General features: G+C 47.6%; 1 protein-coding gene across 1 annotated transcript in view; it reads right to left on the minus strand.

Annotated features, from left to right (window-relative positions):
• Positions 1-21,779, minus strand: part of EXOSC10 (exosome component 10) — a 78,940-nt gene extending 57,161 nt beyond the window's left edge. Inside the window, exons 1-7 of the mRNA XM_088447805.1 lie at positions 21,640-21,779; positions 19,356-19,492; positions 18,548-18,671; positions 11,569-11,673; positions 11,321-11,486; positions 11,023-11,131; positions 9,111-9,186 (exon numbers count right to left, since the gene is read on the minus strand). Of these exons, the coding sequence (XP_088303931.1) occupies positions 9,111-9,186; positions 11,023-11,131; positions 11,321-11,486; positions 11,569-11,673; positions 18,548-18,671; positions 19,356-19,492; positions 21,640-21,738 (816 nt within the window). The 5' untranslated portion in view covers positions 21,739-21,779. The remainder of the gene's footprint in view (positions 1-9,110; positions 9,187-11,022; positions 11,132-11,320; positions 11,487-11,568; positions 11,674-18,547; positions 18,672-19,355; positions 19,493-21,639) is intronic.
• Between the last annotated feature and the right edge of the window lie 527 nt (positions 21,780-22,306).

Consider the following 22,306-nt stretch of genomic DNA (forward strand, 5'->3'; position numbering starts at 1 on the left):
ACCGAGGTAAATACAGATATAGGCAGGGACCCTGCAGCGGTTGCAAAGGCAGTGGAAGTGGACTGTATATGGATAGACATGTCAGATCTGCGAACCAATGTCTCCTGGGCCAGACAAGAGCGATTAGTATTATCCTGTCGCCTTCCTGCTTGAACTATCTGACCATCCTTGGGAGGAGGGAGATTGGAGTAAACAGTAATGCCAACCTGAAGTCCCACCTCACCACCAGAGAGTCCACGAAGGTGGCTTGGAGGTCCCCAGGTTCTGGACCCGTACCTGGGGACCTTGCGGTTGTGACGTGATGCCATGAGGTCTACACCCAGTAATCCCCACCTGTCCACCAGGATTTGAAAGACATCCGGTTGAAGAGCCCATTCTCCGGCGTGTATGTCCTGATGACTTAGAAAGTCCGCTTCCCAGTAGAGTACTCCTGGGATAAATATTGCAGAGATTGCATTTGGCCACCGCAGAATGTTCATCACTTCCCTCAAGGCTGCCGGACTTAGTGTCTCTCCTTGATGCCACTGCAGTTGCGTTGTCTGACTGAATCTGGACAGGCCTGCCGTGAAGGAAGTCATGTGCCAGAATGAGCGCTCTGTCCACTGCACAAAGCTCCAAAACATTTATTTGTAGGTGAGTTTCCTGAGCCGCCATCTCCCCTGAAATGTGTGGTGACCTGTCACCGCTCCCCATCCTCGCAGCCACCAGGTGAGGGAGAGCCGAACCTCTGGTGAAATGCGGATCATTGAGACTTTATCTGATTATACTGACCATCCCAATGAGACAGAATCCATTGCTGCAGGGACCTGGAGTGAAATTAGGCATAAGCCACCATGTTGAATGTGAACACCATCGAGCCCAGCACCTGCATTGCCAAGTGAACTGACACCTCTTGCTTGCAAAGTAGACTGTGCACACGAGATTGTCGTGCCGCAATCTTGTCCTCTGGTAGAAGGATCCTCTGACCCAGAGAGTCCAGCAGTCTAAGTGCACCATTTGCTGTGTTAGAGAAAGAGTAGACTTTTTCCCAATTGATTATCCAACCGTGCTCTTGTAGGCAGACATTGGTCATCTGAAGAGGACATTGTAATATCTCCTGAGATCGTGCTAATATCAGGTCGTTGTCCAAATATGGTAGTATCCTGACTCCTTGTCACATGAGATAAGCCATCATGACTGCCATTATCTTCGCAAATACCCGAGGGGCTGTGGCCAGCCCGAAGGGCAGAGCCTGAAATTAGTAATGTTGCTGAACTACCATCAATCTCAGAAATCCTTGGTAAGATTGTGCAATAGGAACATGCAAATATGCATCCTGTATGTCCAGGGAGACCATGGAATCTCCAGGCTCCATTGCCAGCCCAATTGACCATAGGGTTTATGACTGTAGGGTTTCCATACAGAAGTTGGGCACATGGATGAATCTGTTGAGACTTCAGATTCAAGATAGGGCGATGTGACCCATTTGTTTTCTGAATCAAAAACAAATTAAAATAATAACCCCTCCCCTGTTGCGTCACAGGTACGGGGATTATAACTCCAGACCTCAGGAGGGCCCCAATAGCCTCCCGAAAGGCCAAAGACCTGACCGGGTCTAAAGGAAAGGTTGTACCAACAAACCTCTGAGGAGGATGCCTCAGAAATGTGATGGCGTAACCACCTCTCGAACCCAGGCACCCGTAGTCGTTCTGATGACAGGCATAAGAAAACTGTAGAAGTCGGCCTCCAACCGTGAGACCCCCCCAGGGGGAGGCCTGGCCCATCAGTGGGGCAGTGGGCTTATTGTCCGGCTTGGAAGCAGGATGTCTGGTTGACCAGGATTTCCTGGTCTGCGGTTTCCTTTGGGAATTATCCCGCCCAGAGGAAGAATGTCCCTTTGCCCTACTCTGTGGGCGAAAGGACAGAGCTGACAACTGCCTATACTTAGGGGTAGTTGTAGATGGCAACCCCGCAGACTTAGATGTCACCAGAGAAGACACTATGTCTAGCTCTGGTCCAAACAGTACCTTGAAAAATATATTAACCCTGGCGCTAATAAACCACACTATACTGGTAATCCAGCACTCATGTGTAATTAACTTATTAACCAGCTGCAGATCCTATTGTTGGGGCCTGTGAACACACATAAAAAACCCCAAAAATAGTACAGGTTGAGTCTCCCATATCCAAAATGCTTGGGACCAGGGGTATTTTGGATAACGGAATATTCCGTATTGTGGAATAATTACATACCATAAAGAAATATCTTGGGTATAGGACCCAAATATACACACAGAATGCATTTATGTTCTATATACACCTTATACACACAGCCTGCAGGTCATTTTATACAATATTTTTAATAATTTTGAGCATCAAAAAAAGTTTGTGTACATACAAGAAAATCATTTATGTTTCATATACACCTTATACACACAGCCTGAATGTTATTGTATACTGTATTTTAATGATTTTGCGCTTTAAAAAAAAGTTTGTGTACATTGAACCATCAGAAAGCAAAGGTTTCACATTCTCAGTCATACTAAAAATATTCCGTATTTCGGGATATTTGGATATGGGAGACTCAACCTGTATAAGAAAAAGAACTGCGATAATAATAATCGGACTGTAAATTGTGAGGTAGCAGAAAATGAAATATTGTTGAAAATCAGTAATTAGTTATTTATAAAACCGTATAATGCATACTCCTCTGAAAAATCCATCTTCTGGCGTCATTTGTCCATGATACGCTGACTACAGTTGTCCGTAGGTACTATGTGTCACCATTCTTTGGCCTGTTCTATTCATATGATACTTATGGACAGTGTTGCAGTATTTTACTAAATTGGACCCAACATCACCATACTGGAATCCTTTCGGGGGATTTTTCAGAGGAATAAGTATTATTCGGTTTTATAAATAACTAATTACTGATATTCAACAAATTATATTTCATTGTATGTTGTTGCTTATATACACATTGATGGTTTTTATGCGATTAACTACAAATATATTTTTTTAATGTACGGAGCCATGACAGTTTCATTTTCTGCTACCTCACAATCAGATTATTATTAGCGCAGTTCCTTCTCTTTTCCAAACAGAACCTTCCCAACAAAAGGCAAAGACGCCAGAGCATTTTTTGACCCTGTATCCACCTTCCAGGTTTTTAGCCAAAGGGTTCTTCGAGCTGCGACCGAAGTTGCCAATACCCTAGAAGCTAAGATACCTGCATCAATGACCGCTTCCCCCATATACATAGCGGCTTCTTGCATCTGCCTGAGAGTAGACAGCTGCTCTCTGGTAGGATTCGGCATGCTATCCTCCAGAGCCTTCGTCCATTCTTCCATAGCCTTGGCTACCCAGGCTACAGCCATAGCTGGTCTGGTAATAGCTCCAGATAATGAAAACACTGATTTTAAATAGTTATCAAATTTTCTATCTGCAACCTCTTTCAATGAGGATGCTGCAGGCATGTAATGTAGAGCTCTTCATCAATCTAGTTCAGTGGTTCTCAAACTCGGTCCTCAGGATCCCACACAGGTCACGTTTTCCAGGTTACCCAGCAGGTGCCCAGGTGTATTCATTACTCACTAGCACATTTTCAAAGATCCACAGGTGAAGTAATTATGATTCTGTGAGGAGACCTGGAAAACATGCACTGTTTGGGGTCCTGTGATCTAGTTACATGAGCATCTAACAATGGAGGACCTTCCCATTTGCTACAATCACCCTGAGCAAATGGGTATTGAGAGGTTAAATTCCTTGTAGTATGGAAATGCTTATTTGGAGTAGACCATACTTCAGTCATGAGATTAGTCAGTTGTTCAGACTGAGGAAAGTAATCTCTAGCCATCTTCTGACGCCTAAAGACTGGAGTTTTAGATTTCGGCGGCACCTCCTCTTCCTCTATACTGAGGACAGATGTAACTGCTCTCACCAGAGAGGTGACATCCGCAGAGTATTGATGGTCTTCTTCCACTAAGACCCAGAACTGTGAGTATCAGAGTGTGAGGAGGAGGGAGGGTCAGAATCCTGAGGCAATGTCTGAATAGAACCTCTCTTATGTCCCTGCTTATTTACTGCCCCTGGTCTATCCGCCTGCACCACCTGCTGAGGGGCTATAGATGGCAGCATACTCTGACTAGAGTGAGCAGAAGAATCAAACCAACAGGGATTCACAGGGGACATGTACATAGAAGGATGCAACTGCTGTGGGTACCCCATAGCAGGAGGCAATATCGTGGCAGGAGCACGCGACGCTGCGACCTTATCCACCATATGCGACAAAACCTGAGACCAAGAGGCCACCAAGGGTGCAGGTGTACAACAGACACCACACAACCCATCCTGCACAAAATCCTGCTCAGACAGGCCGGCAAAACAGGATTTACATGATTTCAGCACAGGAAGCGCATCCTTCTCTCCTTTAGACATGGCAATGTGTAACAGGTATAAGGATAAAGAATAAATGCAATGTGGCTTAACACTTATGAAAAACTCCGCACACCTTCAGAGGGAATCGGTATGAATTACCCCCTTCCCCGCTGCCTAACCCCAAGTCCGCCCGGGGGTGCCTAACCCTTCCTTCCCCTAGCCCAACCCTAACCTCCCCGGGGGAGTGCCTAACCCCAAGTCCTTCCCAGGGGTGTATAACCCTAACCCTCCCTTCCCCTAGCCTAACCCTAGGCAGGCAATGGTCAGTTGGAGATGGTGTTGTAAATCAGCTGGAAACTGTGCCAATATCAGGAGGTCGTCCAAGCATTCTGACTCCCTGACGCCTGAGGTGGGCCGTCATAACCACCATTATTTTGGTGAAGACCCGAGGAGCCGTTGATAGACTAAAGGGCAATGCCTGGAATTGGTAATGTTGATGCATGACAGCAAACTGTAGAAATTGTTGGTAGGATGACGTAATAGGCACATGCAGATACGCATTCTGAATGCCCAAGGAAGCCATAAAATCCCCAGGTTTCATTGCCAGAATAATTGGCTGAAGAGTCTCCATACGGAACTTGGAAACACTGATAAACTTGAGAGTTTTCAAATTCAGCATAGGGCGATGAGACCCATGTGATTTTTGAACTAAAAATAGATTGGACTAATAACCCTTTCCTTGTTGAACCACAGAACCAGGAACTATCGCCCCTGCCCGCAACAGGGCGTAAATGGCCTCCTGGAGGGCCAAAGCCTTGATGGAATATAATGGGGGAGTTGTACAATAAAAACTTCTAGGGCGGATGTCTCTGGAAAGTGAGGGCATACCCCTGAGAGACCACTTGTCGGACCCAGGCGTTGATGCCAGGAGTCCGCAAAATGAAGAAGTCGGCCTCCCACTACAGGAGGATGCCTGCCCCATCAGGCGGAGGGTTTGTCGTCTTCTGGCTTGGAAGCCGGACGTCTGACCGGCCAGGACCTCTTAGTTTGTGGCTTGGTGGTCCTGCGAGAACTAGACGGTCTGAAGAAAGGCTGTCCTTTTGCTCTGCCCTGAGGGCGAAAGGACAGAAAAGGAGGACTGCCTAGGCTTTGATGCAGCGGTTGATGGCAGACCTGCATATCTGGAGGCTGTTCGAGTAGCCACTATCTCATCCAATTCTGCTCCAAAAAGCATGTTTCCACAAACAGGTAAGGATTCCAGAGACTTTTTGGATCCCGCATCTGCTTTCCAGGACCTCAACAAGCAACAACCGAAGCTGCCGATGCTTTAGAAGCCAGGAGCCCAGCATCTACTGCAGCTTCTCCCAAATAGGAGTCTGCTTCCCGTATGTGGGAGATATAGGTCAGCTGTTCTCTGGTAGAGCGTCTTTCAATGCCCCCATCCATTCTTCAACAGCCTTGCATACCCAGGTCGCAGCCATAGCCGGCCAGGTAACAGATCCAGACAATGGAAACACTGATTTAAGACATGTTTCAAGTCTTCTACCTGTAGGATGTTTAAGGGAAGATGCGGACGGTATAGGCAACGTAGCACTCCTGACTAAATGTGTCATATGCGCATCCACAGTAGGAGGGACTTTCCACTTCGTACATTTGATAGGTGGGAGAGGACACAAAGATGCTAATCTTTTTGTAACATGGAACCATTATCAGGAGTACTCCATGCTTCTCCCATAAGTTCAGTGAGCTGCTCAGACTTAAGCATAACCTTTTACCATCTTCTGGTGTTTAAACACTGGAGCCTTAGGTTTAGGAGCTGGCTTGTTATCCTCTATAGTTCGGATTGACCACCCTCACCAAAGAAGGGACATCTACTGTAGAAGGATGGTCTTCCTCTCTTGAGAAAGACCCTGGAGAAGAACCTGGCACAATCTGACTCTTCCGATGATGTATCAGAATCTACATGTTGGGTGGACTGACAAGATGATACCGTCCGCTTGGGTGATTTAATGGCTAATGGTCTGTTTGCATACAACTTTTGTTGAAACGCAGCGGTACTCTGAATTGAGTGGGTATAAATATACATCTAGGAAGGATGTATAGGGGGGGCAATATAGCAAGCTGGAACTGCTGTGGGTATCCCTTTATGGGAACAGCCAAACGGTCCACTACCTGCGTCATAACCTGACACAAGGAGGACACCCAAGGTGGCTCCTGTACAGGGGCTGGTAGACTGGACTGGTGAGGTGGCTCTTTATAACAAATAGCACACAAACCATCCTGTATAAAGTCCTGAGGGGAAAGGCACACCAAACAGCTTTTACATGACACCAGCACCGGTTTAACCTTATTTTCAGACATAATAAATAAGTGTAAATGTGACTTCCTTCACAAATAACAATAAATGTGAAGTACAATTGAGAGAAAAAAATAAATAAAATTCCCCACACACCTGTAGCAAAGGGCTGAGGAGAAATAACAGTGATCGTTATACCTGACAGTACAGAAAATAAAGGCAGTAACACAACAGAGCCAGCAATAGTCACACACAATACATATACAATATACCTGCAATGGGCCCTGAATAAACTACTCAGAACACTTGTTTGGTAGGATGTGAGCGCTGTATAACCTGGTCCCTGGGGAGAGGTATACAGGGAGACCAGACCCAAAACCTCCTGACACCAGCAGCTACAGCAGAGCACTGACAGTGGTGACTGGGCGTCTCATACACAGGAGGATAGGAGGAGCAACCCAGACAGGGGAAAATTTTGGATGGATCACAGTCTAGGCTGGGGGAGGGGCTGAACTATGCTATATTAACCCACAGGTGCGCTGGCCCGTAGCCCGCGGCTACTACCTTCCCCAGTACTACACAATTATTCCCCGGTGGTCTTAGTGGGGGAGCGGACACACTAGTCGCCCCACTACAGCAACCACCGGCGAGTCTCCACTGCCAGAGGTACGGACTGCCATCCACGTATCTGGCCGCAGTCCTGGGCCACAGCATCGCCCCTAGCCAAACTCTGCTGGTGCTCGCCGAGATCACCAGTCCAGTTACTGGTGTTGCGGGGCCGGTAGATGGAGCAGGAGCATCGGTGTCCGTTAGGACGCCTAATGCTTCTTGCTCTGAAGAAAAAAATAAAAAGCCTGTGACGCCCCTTGTGAGAAGGCGCGACTGATCCTGCAGCGCCAAACAACTGAATGCCCGTGGCCAGGGGTATATGTGGAGGAGGACTCGAGGCATCCTAGGAGCTGAAAGCTTAACAGTTTGGTGCCTGGATCGCGCCAACCACATTTCCCCCATGGTTTCCTTGCGGACCCCCTATGGACCCTGAAGAACAAAGTAATTTTCTTGTGAACAGCAGTATTTCAAAAAGACTACTCCATTGATTCGTAACATGCGACGTAAATGTATCTACGACAATCACACACACACACATACACACACACACACACATATATATATACATACACACACACACACACATATATATATATACATACATACATACATACATCTTTGTAAATGTTACACAAAGACCTCACATTAGAACAATTTCCAGCCTGGGTGTATTGGGGCCATTTGTCTTGATAATGTGACACTGATACTTATATCTAAGGGTTAGAAGGAAATGCTGTGTATGGTCACAGGGACTGATTCAGCTTTGGGTATAGTGAGAATTAGCACTTACAGTAACTGTGAACCTGAACAAACCATACTGCAATACAAGGGGTGTAAATACATAAATTGTTTTACATGTGGGGTAAATACTGGCTGCTTTTGCATGTAGCCCACAAATACTGCACAGCTTTATTGTTACTCTACAATTTAGATGTTAGTCTGGACACCCCCCTCCCACATTATAAATCTGCCCCCCCTGCAGTGCAGCCTGGTGTCACCAAGATGATCACTTACAGTAAGTGCTAAATCTCACTCTATACCCAAAGCTGAATCCGGCCCATTACCCCACACATCGGCGACATCCAAATCCCACACATCGGCCCATTACCCCACACATCAGCCCATTACCCCACACATCAGAGACATCCCAATCCCATACATCAGCCCATTACCCCATACATCAGCCCATTACCCCATACATCAGAGACATCCCAATCCCATACATCAGCCCATTACCCCAAACATCAGCCCATTACCCCACACATCGGCAACATCCCAACCCCACACATCAGCCCATTACCCCACACATCAGCCCATTACCAAATACATCAGAGACATCCCAATCCCATACATCAGCCCATTACCGCATACATCAGAGACATCCCAATCCCACACATCGGCCCATTACCCCACACATCGGCCCTACCCCACACATCGGCCCATTACCCCACACATCAGCGACATCCCAATCCCACACATCAGCCCATTACCCCATACATCAGAGACATCCCAATCCCATACATCAGCCCATTACCCCACACGTCAGCCCATTACCCCACACATCAGAGACATCCCAATCCCATACATCAGCCCATTACCCCACACATCAGCCCATTACCCCACACATCAGAGACATCCCAATCCCATACATCAGCCCATTACCCCACACATCAGCCCATTACCCCACACATCAGAGACATCCCAATCCCACACATCAGCCCATTACCCCATACATCGGCGCATTACCCCATACATCAGCCCATTACCCCATACATCAGAGACATCCCAATCCCACACATCAGCCCATTACCCCACACATCAGAGACATCCCAATCCCATCTGTGCTCACCTGGATCTCTGGCTGCGCCATGGCGGACTCCAGAGGTACAAAGTGATCCAGCTCATGCTGATAAGGGTGCGAGAACCTAGAACCGCACAGAAGAATATCCTATTATATGGGGATGATGCCATAGACGCACAGTGTTAGATGCTGTGAGTGACACTTACATGTATAATATGGGTACTTTAGCCACAAGCAAACAACTAGAGGAACATGGTTATTACATGGGGGGTATTCAGTTAGGTGCGAGCACAGCAAGGATCCCGTATCTGCAGGGTTTTCCCCACTGGTGCAGGGTTTTTCATTTTTGGAGCGACGAGAGGATTTATTTCTCGCAGCCCCAGAGCGCGACCACTTTTTCCTAAAATCCATAGAATAATGGTCGGGAAATGCCCTGGGACCACGGGGGCAGCACCTCCCTAATGACTAATTAAGGTATTGGAAGTTTACAATTAGTTTAATTAGTCAGTAATTACTCACCTGTCTTCTCCCTCCAGCGTCGGGATCCGGTCCTCTGCAGCAGCGTGTATGTGTGCGCAGCATGTGAGAGAGAGAGTGTGCGCAGCATGTGAGAGAGAGAGTGTGCGCAGCATGTGAGAGAGAGAGTGTGCGCAGCATGTGAGAGAGAGAGTGGGCGCAGCATGTGAGAGAGTGGGCGCAGCATGTGAGAGAGAGAGTGGGCGCAGCGTGAGAGAGAGAGTGTGCGCAGCGTGAGAGAGAGAGTGTGCGCAGCGTGAGAGAGAGAGTGTGCGCAGCGTGAGAGAGAGAGTGTGCGCAGCGTGAGAGAGAGAGTGTGCGCAGCGTGAGAGAGAGTGTGTGCGCAGCGTGAGAGAGAGTGTGTGCGCAGCGTGAGAGAGAGTGTGTGCGCAGCGTGAGAGTGTGTGCGCAGCGTGAGAGAGTGTGTGTGCAGGGGAAGCAATCGGGAAGCCGACTGCCTAAATACCGGCAGCTGGCTTCCCGACTGTCTTATTCCGGCATGGGTGAAATGCCGGGCGTCTAGATGTAGATGCCCACATTTCCCCGACGCCGGGAGACCAGCATCACGATCGTAGTGATGCCGGGCGCCGCGAGCGGACAGCCGCAGGGGGGGCGGGTTAGGTTTAGGGCTCCCGGGGGGGACTTAGGGTTAGGCACCCTCCCGGGAGGGTTAGGCACCCCCGGTGAGGAACTTAGGGTTAGGCAGCGGGGAAGGGGGTGGTTAGGGTTAGGCACTTACAGGGGTGGATTAGGGTTAGGCACCCCTAAGGAGGGTTAGGGGGGTTAAGTTAGGTTAGTCTATACTTACCTATCCACGATCGGGATTCCAACGCTGTCGGGCTTCCGCTGCTTCGCACTCTGCTCCTGTCAAGCTGCCGCTGCCGGCAATCGAACCGCGGTATATCATACCCATTCCGTGTGCAGCATGTGTGCGAGAGCGCGCAGCATGTGTGCGAGAGCGCGCAGCATGTGTGCGAGAGCGCGCAGCATGTGTGCGAGAGCGCGCAGCATGTGTGCGAGAGCGCGCAGCATGTGTGCGAGAGCGCGCAGCATGTGTGCGAGAGCGCGCAGCATGTGTGCGAGTGATTGTGAGACCCCCTGTTGTGTGTAGATGTAGTGGCATGGAGAACTACATCTCCCAGCAGCCTGCTGACCCCAGCAGCTCTCTCCCCAGTACAAAGATGGAGGGGGACATGAAAAAGCCACCACCAGACCGGTAACTATTCCCCTCCCCCACCCCCATCGAGCTGCACAGGGTTTGCCAAGCAGAAAACCACGCATCCATTTTTTAAATTAAATTTGATACCGCGTGTACTGGGAGCGCGCATACTCGCGGTAATCCAAAATTGGGTATGAGGCCTGCGAGGTTTTCTGCTGTGTAATTGAATACCCCCCATGGTCCTATATGCCCAGCTCTAGGTAATACCGTGTCCCACAAACTTACATGTCCTCCTCACTAGTCTTCATTCTCTGCTGATGGATGAAATCTGCCAGCGCAGGGGGGACATCCAGATCCTCAGGACGTTGCTGCATTTCCCGTTTATTCCTGAGAGCTGAGACATTGTATTGTTACAGATGTAAATGTTGGAGCCGGATTATCGGATCTTATTTGCAATGAATAGGATGTAAATAAAGATCTACAATAGACCCCATGACCCACCACCCACCTATGTTTAATGTAAACATTCCAGTCACTCAGATGTCATCCCCACCCCCAGCCCATGACGGACAATCCAGATCACCTTCAGCCAGTGGTTTCTGAGCATTAGGTTTGATGAAGAGCTTTGGAACAAAAGGAGTGTTGGAGTTATCAATTTTCTCTTTGAACTTCAGTTGTGGTCTTAGGATGTTCTTGGCATGAAGCAGACGGAACGTCTCGGCTTTGCCTTTCTTGCCTGTGTCGCTGCCCTATAGACAAAGCACAGGAAGGATAACTACAAAGTCCAATGCACAAAGACCTGGCCTGTATCAGCAATATCTGCGGTCTCACCTTTCGGTTCCAGCTGGACACAATGGTCTTCGGAGCCTGTAGCCCAGCGGGGAGAATTGGTTGCCGATTTCGGTTTACACCAGTAGCTTCGTCAAGTAAAATACCCTGAAACAACAGCTCCGCCTTTAATACCCGTCAAATGTGCAGCAAGCGGCTCAATTACTTTAAAATGTATCAATTAACTTTGAAGCTTTATAACAATGATTCAGCACCGAATGTAGTAACGCACTACTGCACATTACGTAGTTATAAATATCTAGGAAAAAATAAGAGTTATAGTAGACTAATGGAGCGTACACACGGTCAGATTTGTCAGATTTGTCAGATGAACGACTGAACGATTAAACGATTTGAACGATTTGAACGATTTGAACGATTTTTCCAAAGTTTTGAACGATTTGAACGATTGAACGATTTTTGACTGCATTAAAATGAATGGAATCGTCCAAGTCTGACTGCAAACCCATCAGATGTCAGATATCGTTATCTGACAAACGGGAACGCGCATCGTTGATCGTCCATCGTTCAGGCATGTCAGATATGAACGATTTTCCTTCAGATATGAACGACTGAACGATTTTTAAATCGTTATCGTCCATATCTGAAGAAAAAATCTGATCGTGTGTATGCACCATTACCTTTGTTAACAATTTTTCTTCGAAGTCCATAGGGTCCACAGGGATACCATGGGGAAATGTGGTTGAAGTGACCCAGGCACCAAACAAGCTTTCAGCTCCCAGGATGCCTCAGGTCCTCCTCCACATATAACCCACCCCTGGCCACAGGCATTCAGTTTTGTAAACAAGCCCAAGGCAGGAGAAGGAAAAACAATGTACACTAGAAGCACTGTCACACAAGATGAGGGAATCCGTGACTGAAAGAAAAATTACCCAAGGCAGCCTGGTGGGTGCCCTGTTTACCATAACGCTTATTTTCTTCTTCAGGGTCCATAGGGATCCACAGGGATACCATGGGATGTCCTAAAGCAGTTCCCCTAAGGGTGGGGACGCTCATGAGCAGAAAGAACTCGTCGCCCAAAGGAAGCATCCTGAGAGGCAAAAGTATCAAAGGCGTAGAACCTAAGAGTGTGGACAGAAGACCACGTGGCTGCCTTGCACAATTGCTCAACAGCGGCACGACGACTAAATGCCCACGATGGCCCCACAGACCGGGTAGAATGTGCTGTCGCCGTATTTGGAACAGGGAGATCAGCCTGTGTGTACACCTGAGAGACAGTCATACTTAACCATCGAGCCAGGGTCTACTTCTTAGCTGGCCATCCTAGCTTGTGAAAACCATATAAAATACAAAAAGAGGATCTGATCTTCTAACAGAGTTTGTACGCTCCACATAGATACAGAGATCACTAACTACATACAAGGAGGCTTCACCTACAAAAAGGTCTGGAGCCTGAAAAGCTGGAACTTCAATTTATTCATTTACATGAAAACAGGACACTACCGTAGGAAGGTAAACCTTCCTTGTACGGAGAACAGCTCTATCCTGGTGAAAAATCAAAAAGGGGGAGCGCTGCCAAATCAGAGACTCTGCGTGCAGAGGAGATAACAAGGAGGAAAGGAAAGAGAAAAAAAAAAAAAAAAAGTGTCCTCGCTGTCAACCACTAGAAATATTCTGAGTCCAGAGGTTCAAATCGGGGAGCTTGTAGCTCTTTGAGAACCAAAGACAAATCCCACAGTACTACCGGTGGGACAAAGGACGGCTGAACTCTGAGAACCCCCTGAAGAAAAATTCTAACATCTGGGAGAGAGGCAATCCTTTGCTGGAACCAAACTGACCGAGGTCTAACCCAGCCTGAAGAAAAGCAAGTATCCGGGAAACCCTAAAAACCTTAGGGTCATACTTTCTGTGGGAACACCAATGACCAAGAATACCAAACTCTGTAACAGATGCGTTCATGGAAGGCTTTCATGCCCTAAGCATAATTTGAATCAAAGAGCTGGAGAAACCTTTGGCTCTTACGATGGAAGACTCAAGAGCCGCGCCGTTTACGACAGACGAGGTAGGTCCGGATGCAAGCAGAGACGATGAACTAACAGATCCGGCCATAGAGGAAGAGGAAACGGAGTTTCTATGGATAGATTTTGTATTTCAGTCACCCAACGGCGACTGGGCCAAGCAGGAGACACTAGTATTACTGTGCTGCCTTCCTGCAAATTTCTTGAGGTCCCTTGGGGAGGAGGGAAATCGGCGGAAAGAGGTACGCCAGCTTGAAATCCCACCTCATTGCCAGTGCATCCACAAATGCAGCTAAGGGGTCTCTGGTCCTAGACCCGTACCTGGGGACCTTGTGGTTGTGACGGGAGTCCAGGTCTACGTCTGGTAGGCCCAATTCGTTCACTAGAAGTTGAAAACACCCCTGATTGCAGAGCCCACTCTCTAGCGGGTATGTCCTGACGACTAAGGAATTCCGCTTCCCAGTTGAGGACTCAAGGGATGAATATTGCAGAGATAGCCGGAAGATGATGTTCTGCCCAGATCAGGTGGTTTGTCACTTTCCTCATGGCTGCCTGAGATCGCGTGCCTCCCTGATGATTGTTATAGGCTACTGTGGTCACGTTATCAGACTGGATCTGAAGAGGCCTGCCTTAGAGTGGGTCCAGTGCCAGGATGAATGAATACTTTGTATACTGCGCAAAGCTCCAGGATGTTTATGGGCAGGTGACTTTCCTGATAGACACATATATTTTATTACAATAAGTGCTCCGGAGTGGTGAAAATGACAATTAATGTCAGTGTTTGTGTGCTAATAAGACTGTGTTATAACGTTAAATTGTTCCAATCTTGTCGTAGCCCAATGAATATCTGTGATCTTTAAAGAAAGTTCAGTCCCATAATCTGTAGGAAGGGTGTTCTTAATTATGCACAGAAACTGGATGCAATAACTGTAGGATGGATATTCATCCTAATGGGGATGGTCTTTATGGTATATCGAAATAATATGTCCACTAACAAGCAAAAGTCTCCTATTTCCAACAATGAGATGGTGCTGTCTAAGTCTGCTCCTCCTCTCCACCTCAGAATTACAGATAGTACAGCATCAGGGAACTTTAGGACACTACAGTGCAATATGCAGTGTAAGTTCTGTCTACTCACCAAATCTTGCTGCTGTATTGCTGGTCCACCGGCGTCCCCTGCTGCATTCCCTCTGATAGATTTAGTTTTCCCCTCCGGAAAAGTTCTGTGTGCTCCGGCGTGTATCGGTAACCATGGTGACTTTCCCGATAAGTCCATCTTGCCTGAAAGTTGTGATGACCTGTCATAGCCCCCCATCTGCGAAAAACTTGCGTCCGTCCATGGTGAGGAGTACCCAATTTGGAATTCAGAATGGGCGACCCTTGTCTAGATGAGCCGTGTGAGAGAGAAAGAGCGAGACACACACACACACACACACCTCTAGAGTGAGAAGGATCATCTGGGACCTGAACATATTCCACCGTGTCAATGTGGATACCAATGACCCCTGGACCTGTATCGCTGATAGCATGGATACCCTTTGCTTGCGGAGCAATTTGCGTACTCGCAATATTATCGCCGAAATCTTGTCCTCTGGCAGAAACACCCTTTGTGCCTGAGAATCCAGAAGTGCCATCCGCTGTATTGGAGAAAGAGGATTTCTTCCAATTTATGATCCAGCCGTGCATCTGTAGGCAGGCAATGGTCAGTTGGTGTTGTAGAACAGCTGGAGACTGTGGCAATATCAGAAGGTCATCCAGGTATGGCAGTATTCCGATTCCCTGACGCCTGAGGTAGGCTGTCATTACCACCATTATTTTGGTGGAGCCCTTCTGCTCCACGGGAGGTTTCTGTCCTCCCTTAGCTCGCCTTAGGACACCTGCATTACAGTTTGACAGGTGTACCGCCCCAGTCAAACTCCCTGTTGATAGACCAAAGGGCAGTGTCTGAAATTGGTAATGCTGTTGCAGAACAGCAAACCGTAGAAATTGATGGGAGGATGGCGCAATAGGCACATGCAGATACGCATCCTAAATGTCCAGGGAAGCCATAAAATCTCCAGGTTCCATAGCCAAAATAATTGACCAAAGAGTCTCCATACAGAACTTGGGTACATTGATAAACTTGTTGAGGGTTTTCAGATGTAGAAAAGGGCGATGAGACCCATTTGGTTTCTGAACCAAAAACAGATTGGAGTAATAACCCCTACGTTGTTGAACCACAGGAACCGTGATCATCGCCCCTGCCCGCAGCATGGAGTAAATGGTTTCCTGGAGGGCCAAGGTCTCAATAGAATCTGATTGGGGGCAGTTGTGCAAAAAAAAAAAACTTCTAGGGTGGATGTCTCTGGAAAGTGAGGGCATACCCCTGAGAGACCCCTTTCTCGAACTCAGACGTCTGTTGTTTGATGCCAGTAATGCGCAAAATGAAGAAGTCGGCACACCCTGGTATCCCACAGGAGGAGGCTCGCCCCATTAGGCAGAGGGTATGTCATCCGGCTTAGAGGCTGGACATCTGACAGGCCAGGACCTCTTAGCTTGCTGCTTGGTGGTCCTGAGAGAACTAGACATCTGGAAGAAGACAGTCCTTTTTCTCTGCTCGGAGGGCGAAAGGACCAAAAAGAAGACTGCCTAGGCTTTGATGCAGCTGTTGATGGCAGACCTGCAGATTTTTAGGCTGCCAGAGTAGCCACTATCTTATGCAATTCTGCTCCAAAAAGCATTTTTCTGTAAAAAGGTAAGGATTTCAGAGCCTTTTTGGATCCCGCATCTGCTTGAAGCTGCCGATGCTTTAGAAGCCAGGAGCCCAGCATCTATTGCAGCTTCTCCCAAATAGGAGTCTGCTTTCCGTATGTGGGAGATATAGGTCAGCTGTTCTCTGGTAGCATTTGGTAGAGAGTCTTCCAATGCTCCCGACCACTCTTCAAGAGCCTACGATACCCAGGCTGCAACTATAGCCGGCCAGGCAACAGCTCCAGACAATGAAAACACTGATTCAAGTCTTCTATCTGTAGGATGTTTAAAGAGAAGATGCGGACGGTATAGGTAACGTAGCACTCCTGACTAAATGCGTCACATGAGCACCCACAGTAGGAGGGACTTCCCGCTTAGTACATTCAGTAGGTGGGAGAGGACACAAAGATGCTAATCTTTGTGTAACATGGAACAGTTTATTAGGTGTACCCCATGCTTCTTCCATAAGTTCAGTCAGCTGCTCAGACTTAGGAAACTCAGCTTTTACCACCTTCTGGTGTTTAAACACTGGAGCCTTAGAGCTAGGAGCTGGCTCGTTATCCTCTATATTTAGAATTTATTTGACCGCCCTCACCAAAGAAGGGACATCCACTGTAGAAGGATGGTCCTCCTCTCCTGAGAAAGACTCCGAAGCATAATCTGATTCCTCCGATGATGCATCTGAATCTACATGCTGAGCAGACTAATAAAATTATATTGTTCGCTTTCGTGCTTTAGTGGCTCCCGGCTGTACACCTGCAACATTTGTTTGATACGCAGCAGCTGACTGAGCGGTACTCTGAATTGAGTGGGTATAAATATACATCTAGGAAGGATGTATAGGGGGGACAATATAGCAAGCTGGAACGGCTGTGGGTATCCCATTATGGGAGCAGCCAAACGGTCCACTACCTGAGTCATAAACCTGAGACAAGGAGGACACCCAAGATGGCTCCTCTACAGGGACTGGTAGACTGGACTGGTGAGGTGGCTCTTTATAACAAACAGCGCATCAAACCATCCTGTATAAAATCTTGAGAGGACAAGCCCACCAAACAGCTTTACATGAAACCAGCACCTGGGCCACAATTTCCTGTTTACCGTTATTCTTAGACATAATAAATGAGTGTAAATGTGACGTCCTTCACAAACAACAATAAATGTGAGGTACAGCTGAAAAAAAAAAAAAAAACACAATAAAATATTCCCCACACCTGTAGCAAAGGGCTGAGGAGAAATAACAGTGATCGTTATACCTGACAGTACATAAAATAGAGGCAGTAACACAGAAGAGCCAGCAAGTCACATAGAATGCATAAACAATATACCTGCAATGGGCCCTGAATCAACTACTCAGAACACAAGGCTTGGTAGGATGTGAGCGCTGTATAACCTGGTCTCTGGGGAGAGGTATACAGGGAGACCAGACCTAAACCTCCTGACACCGGAACACTGACAAATGGTCGCTGGGCGTCTCATATGCAGAGAAGGGTAAAAGGAGCAACGCAGACGCGGGAAAACCTCAGCTGGATCGGCATCTGGACTGGGGGAGGGGCTGCCGGGTGAGATCCTACCTCTCCTATGCTGTATTAACCCCCCCCAGGTGCGCTGGCCTTATACATGGCTGACGCCACTGTCCCCGACGCCAGACTGACTTGCCCCGGTGGTCTAGCGGGGGAGCAGAAGCAGCAGTCGCCCCACTACAGCAACCTCTGGCACGTCTCCAACCACCGAAGGTACGGACTGCCGCGTGTTTCACCGTGAGCGAGGAACCACCTTATCTGCATCCCTGTGCTTCCGGCTGCAGTCCCGGGTCCTAGCATCACCACAAGCCAAGCTCTGCTAGTGCCCGCCGAATCACCAGTCCGGTTACTGGTTTTGAGGCGCCGGTGGGCGTAGGTGGAGCGGCAGCACAGGCTTTAGGACGCCTAGCGCTGCTTGCTCTAAAGTAATAAATAAAATAACAAAATAAAAAGCTTGGGACTGCCTGAGCATAAAAGGCGCGTCTGAGTCCTGCCGCACCAAACTCAAAACTGAATGCTGTGGCCAGGTGCGGGGTATATGTGGAAGAGGTCCTGAGGCATCCTGGGAGCTGAAAGCTTAACTGTTTGGTGCTTGGATCACCCCAACCACGTTTCCCCATGGTATTTATGTGGATCCCTATGGACCCTGAAGAAGAAAAATAATATATTGCTATTTGATAGCCATAACTTAATAAAACTATAACACATACAGGACCTACAGGAGCCTGGTATACAGATGTGCAAACTTACCACTCTTTCCAGGACAGCGTCATTGGCATCTATCAGCAAATCAAACTTATCTTCCAGGACGGTGACATTGCTGCGATCCTTTATGTTACTACGACAGCCATGATACTGCATTATCTGGCTCATACTATGGAGAGAAAGAGGTTTAACATGAAATGACCCAACAGGTGCAACAACTATGATCAAAACGCTATTTCACAGTTCTGAATATTATTTATGTTACTTCTTTATAGGCATATTAGTAACAGAAAATAAAGGCAGTAACAAATGGCGAGACATACCAGCGAGAGGACAGGTGAGGTATATACCAGGCTAGGAAAATGGCGAGACATACCAGCGAGGGGACAGGTGAGGTATATACCAGGCTAGGAAAATGGCGAGACATACCAGCGAGAGGACAGGTGAGGTATATACCAGGCTAGGAAAATGGCGAGACATACCAGCGAGGGGACAGGTGAGGTATATACCAGGCTAGGAAAATGGCGAGACATACCAGCGAGGGGACAGGTGAGGTATATACCAGGCTAGGAAAATGGCGAGACATACCAGCGAGAGGACAGGTGAGGTATATACCAGGCTAGGAAAATGGCGAGACATACCAGCGAGAGGACAGGTGAGGTATATACCAGGCTAGGAAAATGGCGAGACATACCAGCGAGGGGACAGGTGAGGTATATACCAGGCTAGGAAAATGGCGAGACATACCAGCGAGGGGACAGGTGAGGTATATACCAGGCTAGGAAAATGGCGAGACATACCAGCGAGAGGACAGGTGAGGTATATACCAGGCTAGGAAAATGGCGAGACATACCAGTGTAGCAGTCGGTTCCCTTGTGTTTCGCAAAAGTCACGGAAGGCAGGAAAACTGCGGTAGAAATCATATTCATCACCATATTGCGGTAATCCGGTGGAGGCCTTTGTACTGGCCACAACTGCTCCGAGGGCGTACTGATAGAGGGAGAGCAGCCAGGCAAAGTGTTACATATCCCATTCATCAATAAGCTGATATCATTGTGTCTTCCTATACAGCATCTGTGACACACTGACCATAATACATGTACCGCTATTACCACACACTGACCATAATACATGCACCGCTATTACCACACACTGACCATAATACATGCACCGCTATTACCACACACTGACCATAATACACGTACCGCTATTACCACACACTGACCATAATACACGTACCGCTATTACCACACACTGACCATAATACATGTACCGCTATTACCACACACTGACCATAATACATGCACCGCTATTACCACACACTGACCATAATACATGCACCGCTATTACCACACACTGACCATAATACATGCACCGCTATTACCACACACTGACCATAATACATGCACCGCTATTACCACACACTGACCATAATACATGCACCGCTATTACCACACACTGACCATAATACATGCACCGCTATTACCACACACTGACCATAATACATGCACCGCTATTACCACACACTGACCATAATACATGCACCGCTATTACCACACACTGACCATAATACATGCACCGCTATTACCACACACTGACCATAATACATGCACCGCTATTACCACACACTGACCATAATACATGCACCGCTATTACCACACACTGACCATAATACATGCACCGCTATTACCACACACTGACCATAATACATGCACCGCTATTACCACACACTGACCATAATACATGCACCGCTATTACCACACACTGACCATAATACATGCACCGCTATTACCACACACTGACCATAATACATGCACCGCTATTACCACACACTGACCATAATACATGCACCGCTATTACCACACACTGACCATAATACATGCACCCCTATTACCACACACTGACCATAATACATGCACCCCTATTACCACACACTGACCATAATACATGCACCCCTATTACCACACACTGACCATAATACATGCACCCCTATTACCACACACTGACCATAATACATGTACCCCTATTACCACACACTGACCATAATACATGTACCCCTATTACCACACACTGACCATAATACATGTACCGCTATTACCACACACTGACCATAATACATGTACCGCTATTACCACACACTGACCATAATACATGTACCCCTATTACCACACACTGACCATAATACATGTACCCCTATTACCACACACTGACCATAATACATGTACCCCTATTACCACACACTGACCATAATACATGTACCCCTATTACCACACACTGACCATAATACATGTACCCCTATTACCACACACTGACCATAATACATGTAATGACATCAGAGGAGGGGGGGATACATACATACATAGTAATTACATGGAATGACATCAGAGGAGGGGGGGATACATACATAGTAATTACATGGAATGACATCAGAGGGGGGGATACATACATAGTAATTACATGGAATGACATCAGAGGAGGGGGGAATACATACATACATAGTAATTACATGGAATGACATCAGAGGAGGGGGGAATACATACATACATAGTAATTACATGGAATGACATCAGAGGAGGGGGGAATACATACATACATAGTAATTACATGTAATGACATCAGAGGAGGGGGGGATACATACATACATAGTAATTACATGTAATGACATCAGGAGGAGGGGGGGATACATACATACATAGTAATTACATGTAATGACATCAGGAGGAGGGGGGGATACATACATACATAGTAATTACATGTAATGACATCAGAGGAGGGGGGGATACATACATACATAGTAATTACATGTAATGACATCAGGAGGAGGGGGGGATACATACATACATAGTAATTACATGTAATGACATCAGGAGGAGGGGGGGATACATACATACATAGTAATTACATGTAATGACATCAGGAGGAGGGGGGGATACATACATACATAGTAATTACATGGAATGACATCAGAGGAGGGGGGATACCACTGTATACATAGTAATTACATGGAATGAAATCAGAGGAGGGGGGGATACATACATAGTAATTACATGTAATGACATCAGAGGAGGGGGGTACATACATATATACATAGTAATGACATCAGAGTAGGGGGGAGGGGGCTGTACACTATAACGTACCTTGAGGAAAGAGTCGGTGTCGGGGAAGCCGGGGATCGGGTCTGTGCTGCCAGCGGATTCCGACATTTTTCTGATCACGCCTTCAGAGGGCGCCGCCATCTTTTCAGCATAATAAAATGCGTCATCTTATACGAGGCGCGTTGACGTCACATAAGTGGCACTGAGAGCCCATGTTGGTGGTGGCATAGATCTTAGAGCACACGGCGGCCCTGTTGGTGGTGGCATGAAACCTGAGTACACACCATGCAATGTTAGTGGAGGCAAGAGACCTGCGAACACACGGCTGCCATGTTGGTGGTGGCAAGTGACCTGCGAGCAGACGGCAGCCACGTTGGTGGTGGCAAGAGACCTGCGAGCACACGGCAGCCACGTTGGTGGTGGCAAGAGACCTGCGAGCACACGGCAGCCACGTTGGTGGTGGCAAGAGACCTGCGAGCACACGGCAGCCACGTTGGTGGTGGCAAGAGACCTGCGAGCAGACAGCGGCCATGTTGGTGGTGGCAAGAGACCTGCGAGCAGACGGCGGCCATGTTGGTGGTGTTAGATAGTGAATGTGAGGCTACACTATTAGGAGCAGCAGCCGCTACCCTCTGTGGTTGAGTTTATTTCCCCTTCATGCTAGGGACCTGGAAGTGATATGAATGAGGGCAGAAGTGCTGTCCATGCC

The sequence above is a fragment of the Taudactylus pleione genome, unplaced genomic scaffold (genome assembly GCF_031769625.1).
Source record: "Taudactylus pleione unplaced genomic scaffold, aTauple2 ptg000441l, whole genome shotgun sequence".
Classification (NCBI taxonomy): domain Eukaryota; kingdom Metazoa; phylum Chordata; class Amphibia; order Anura; family Myobatrachidae; genus Taudactylus; species Taudactylus pleione.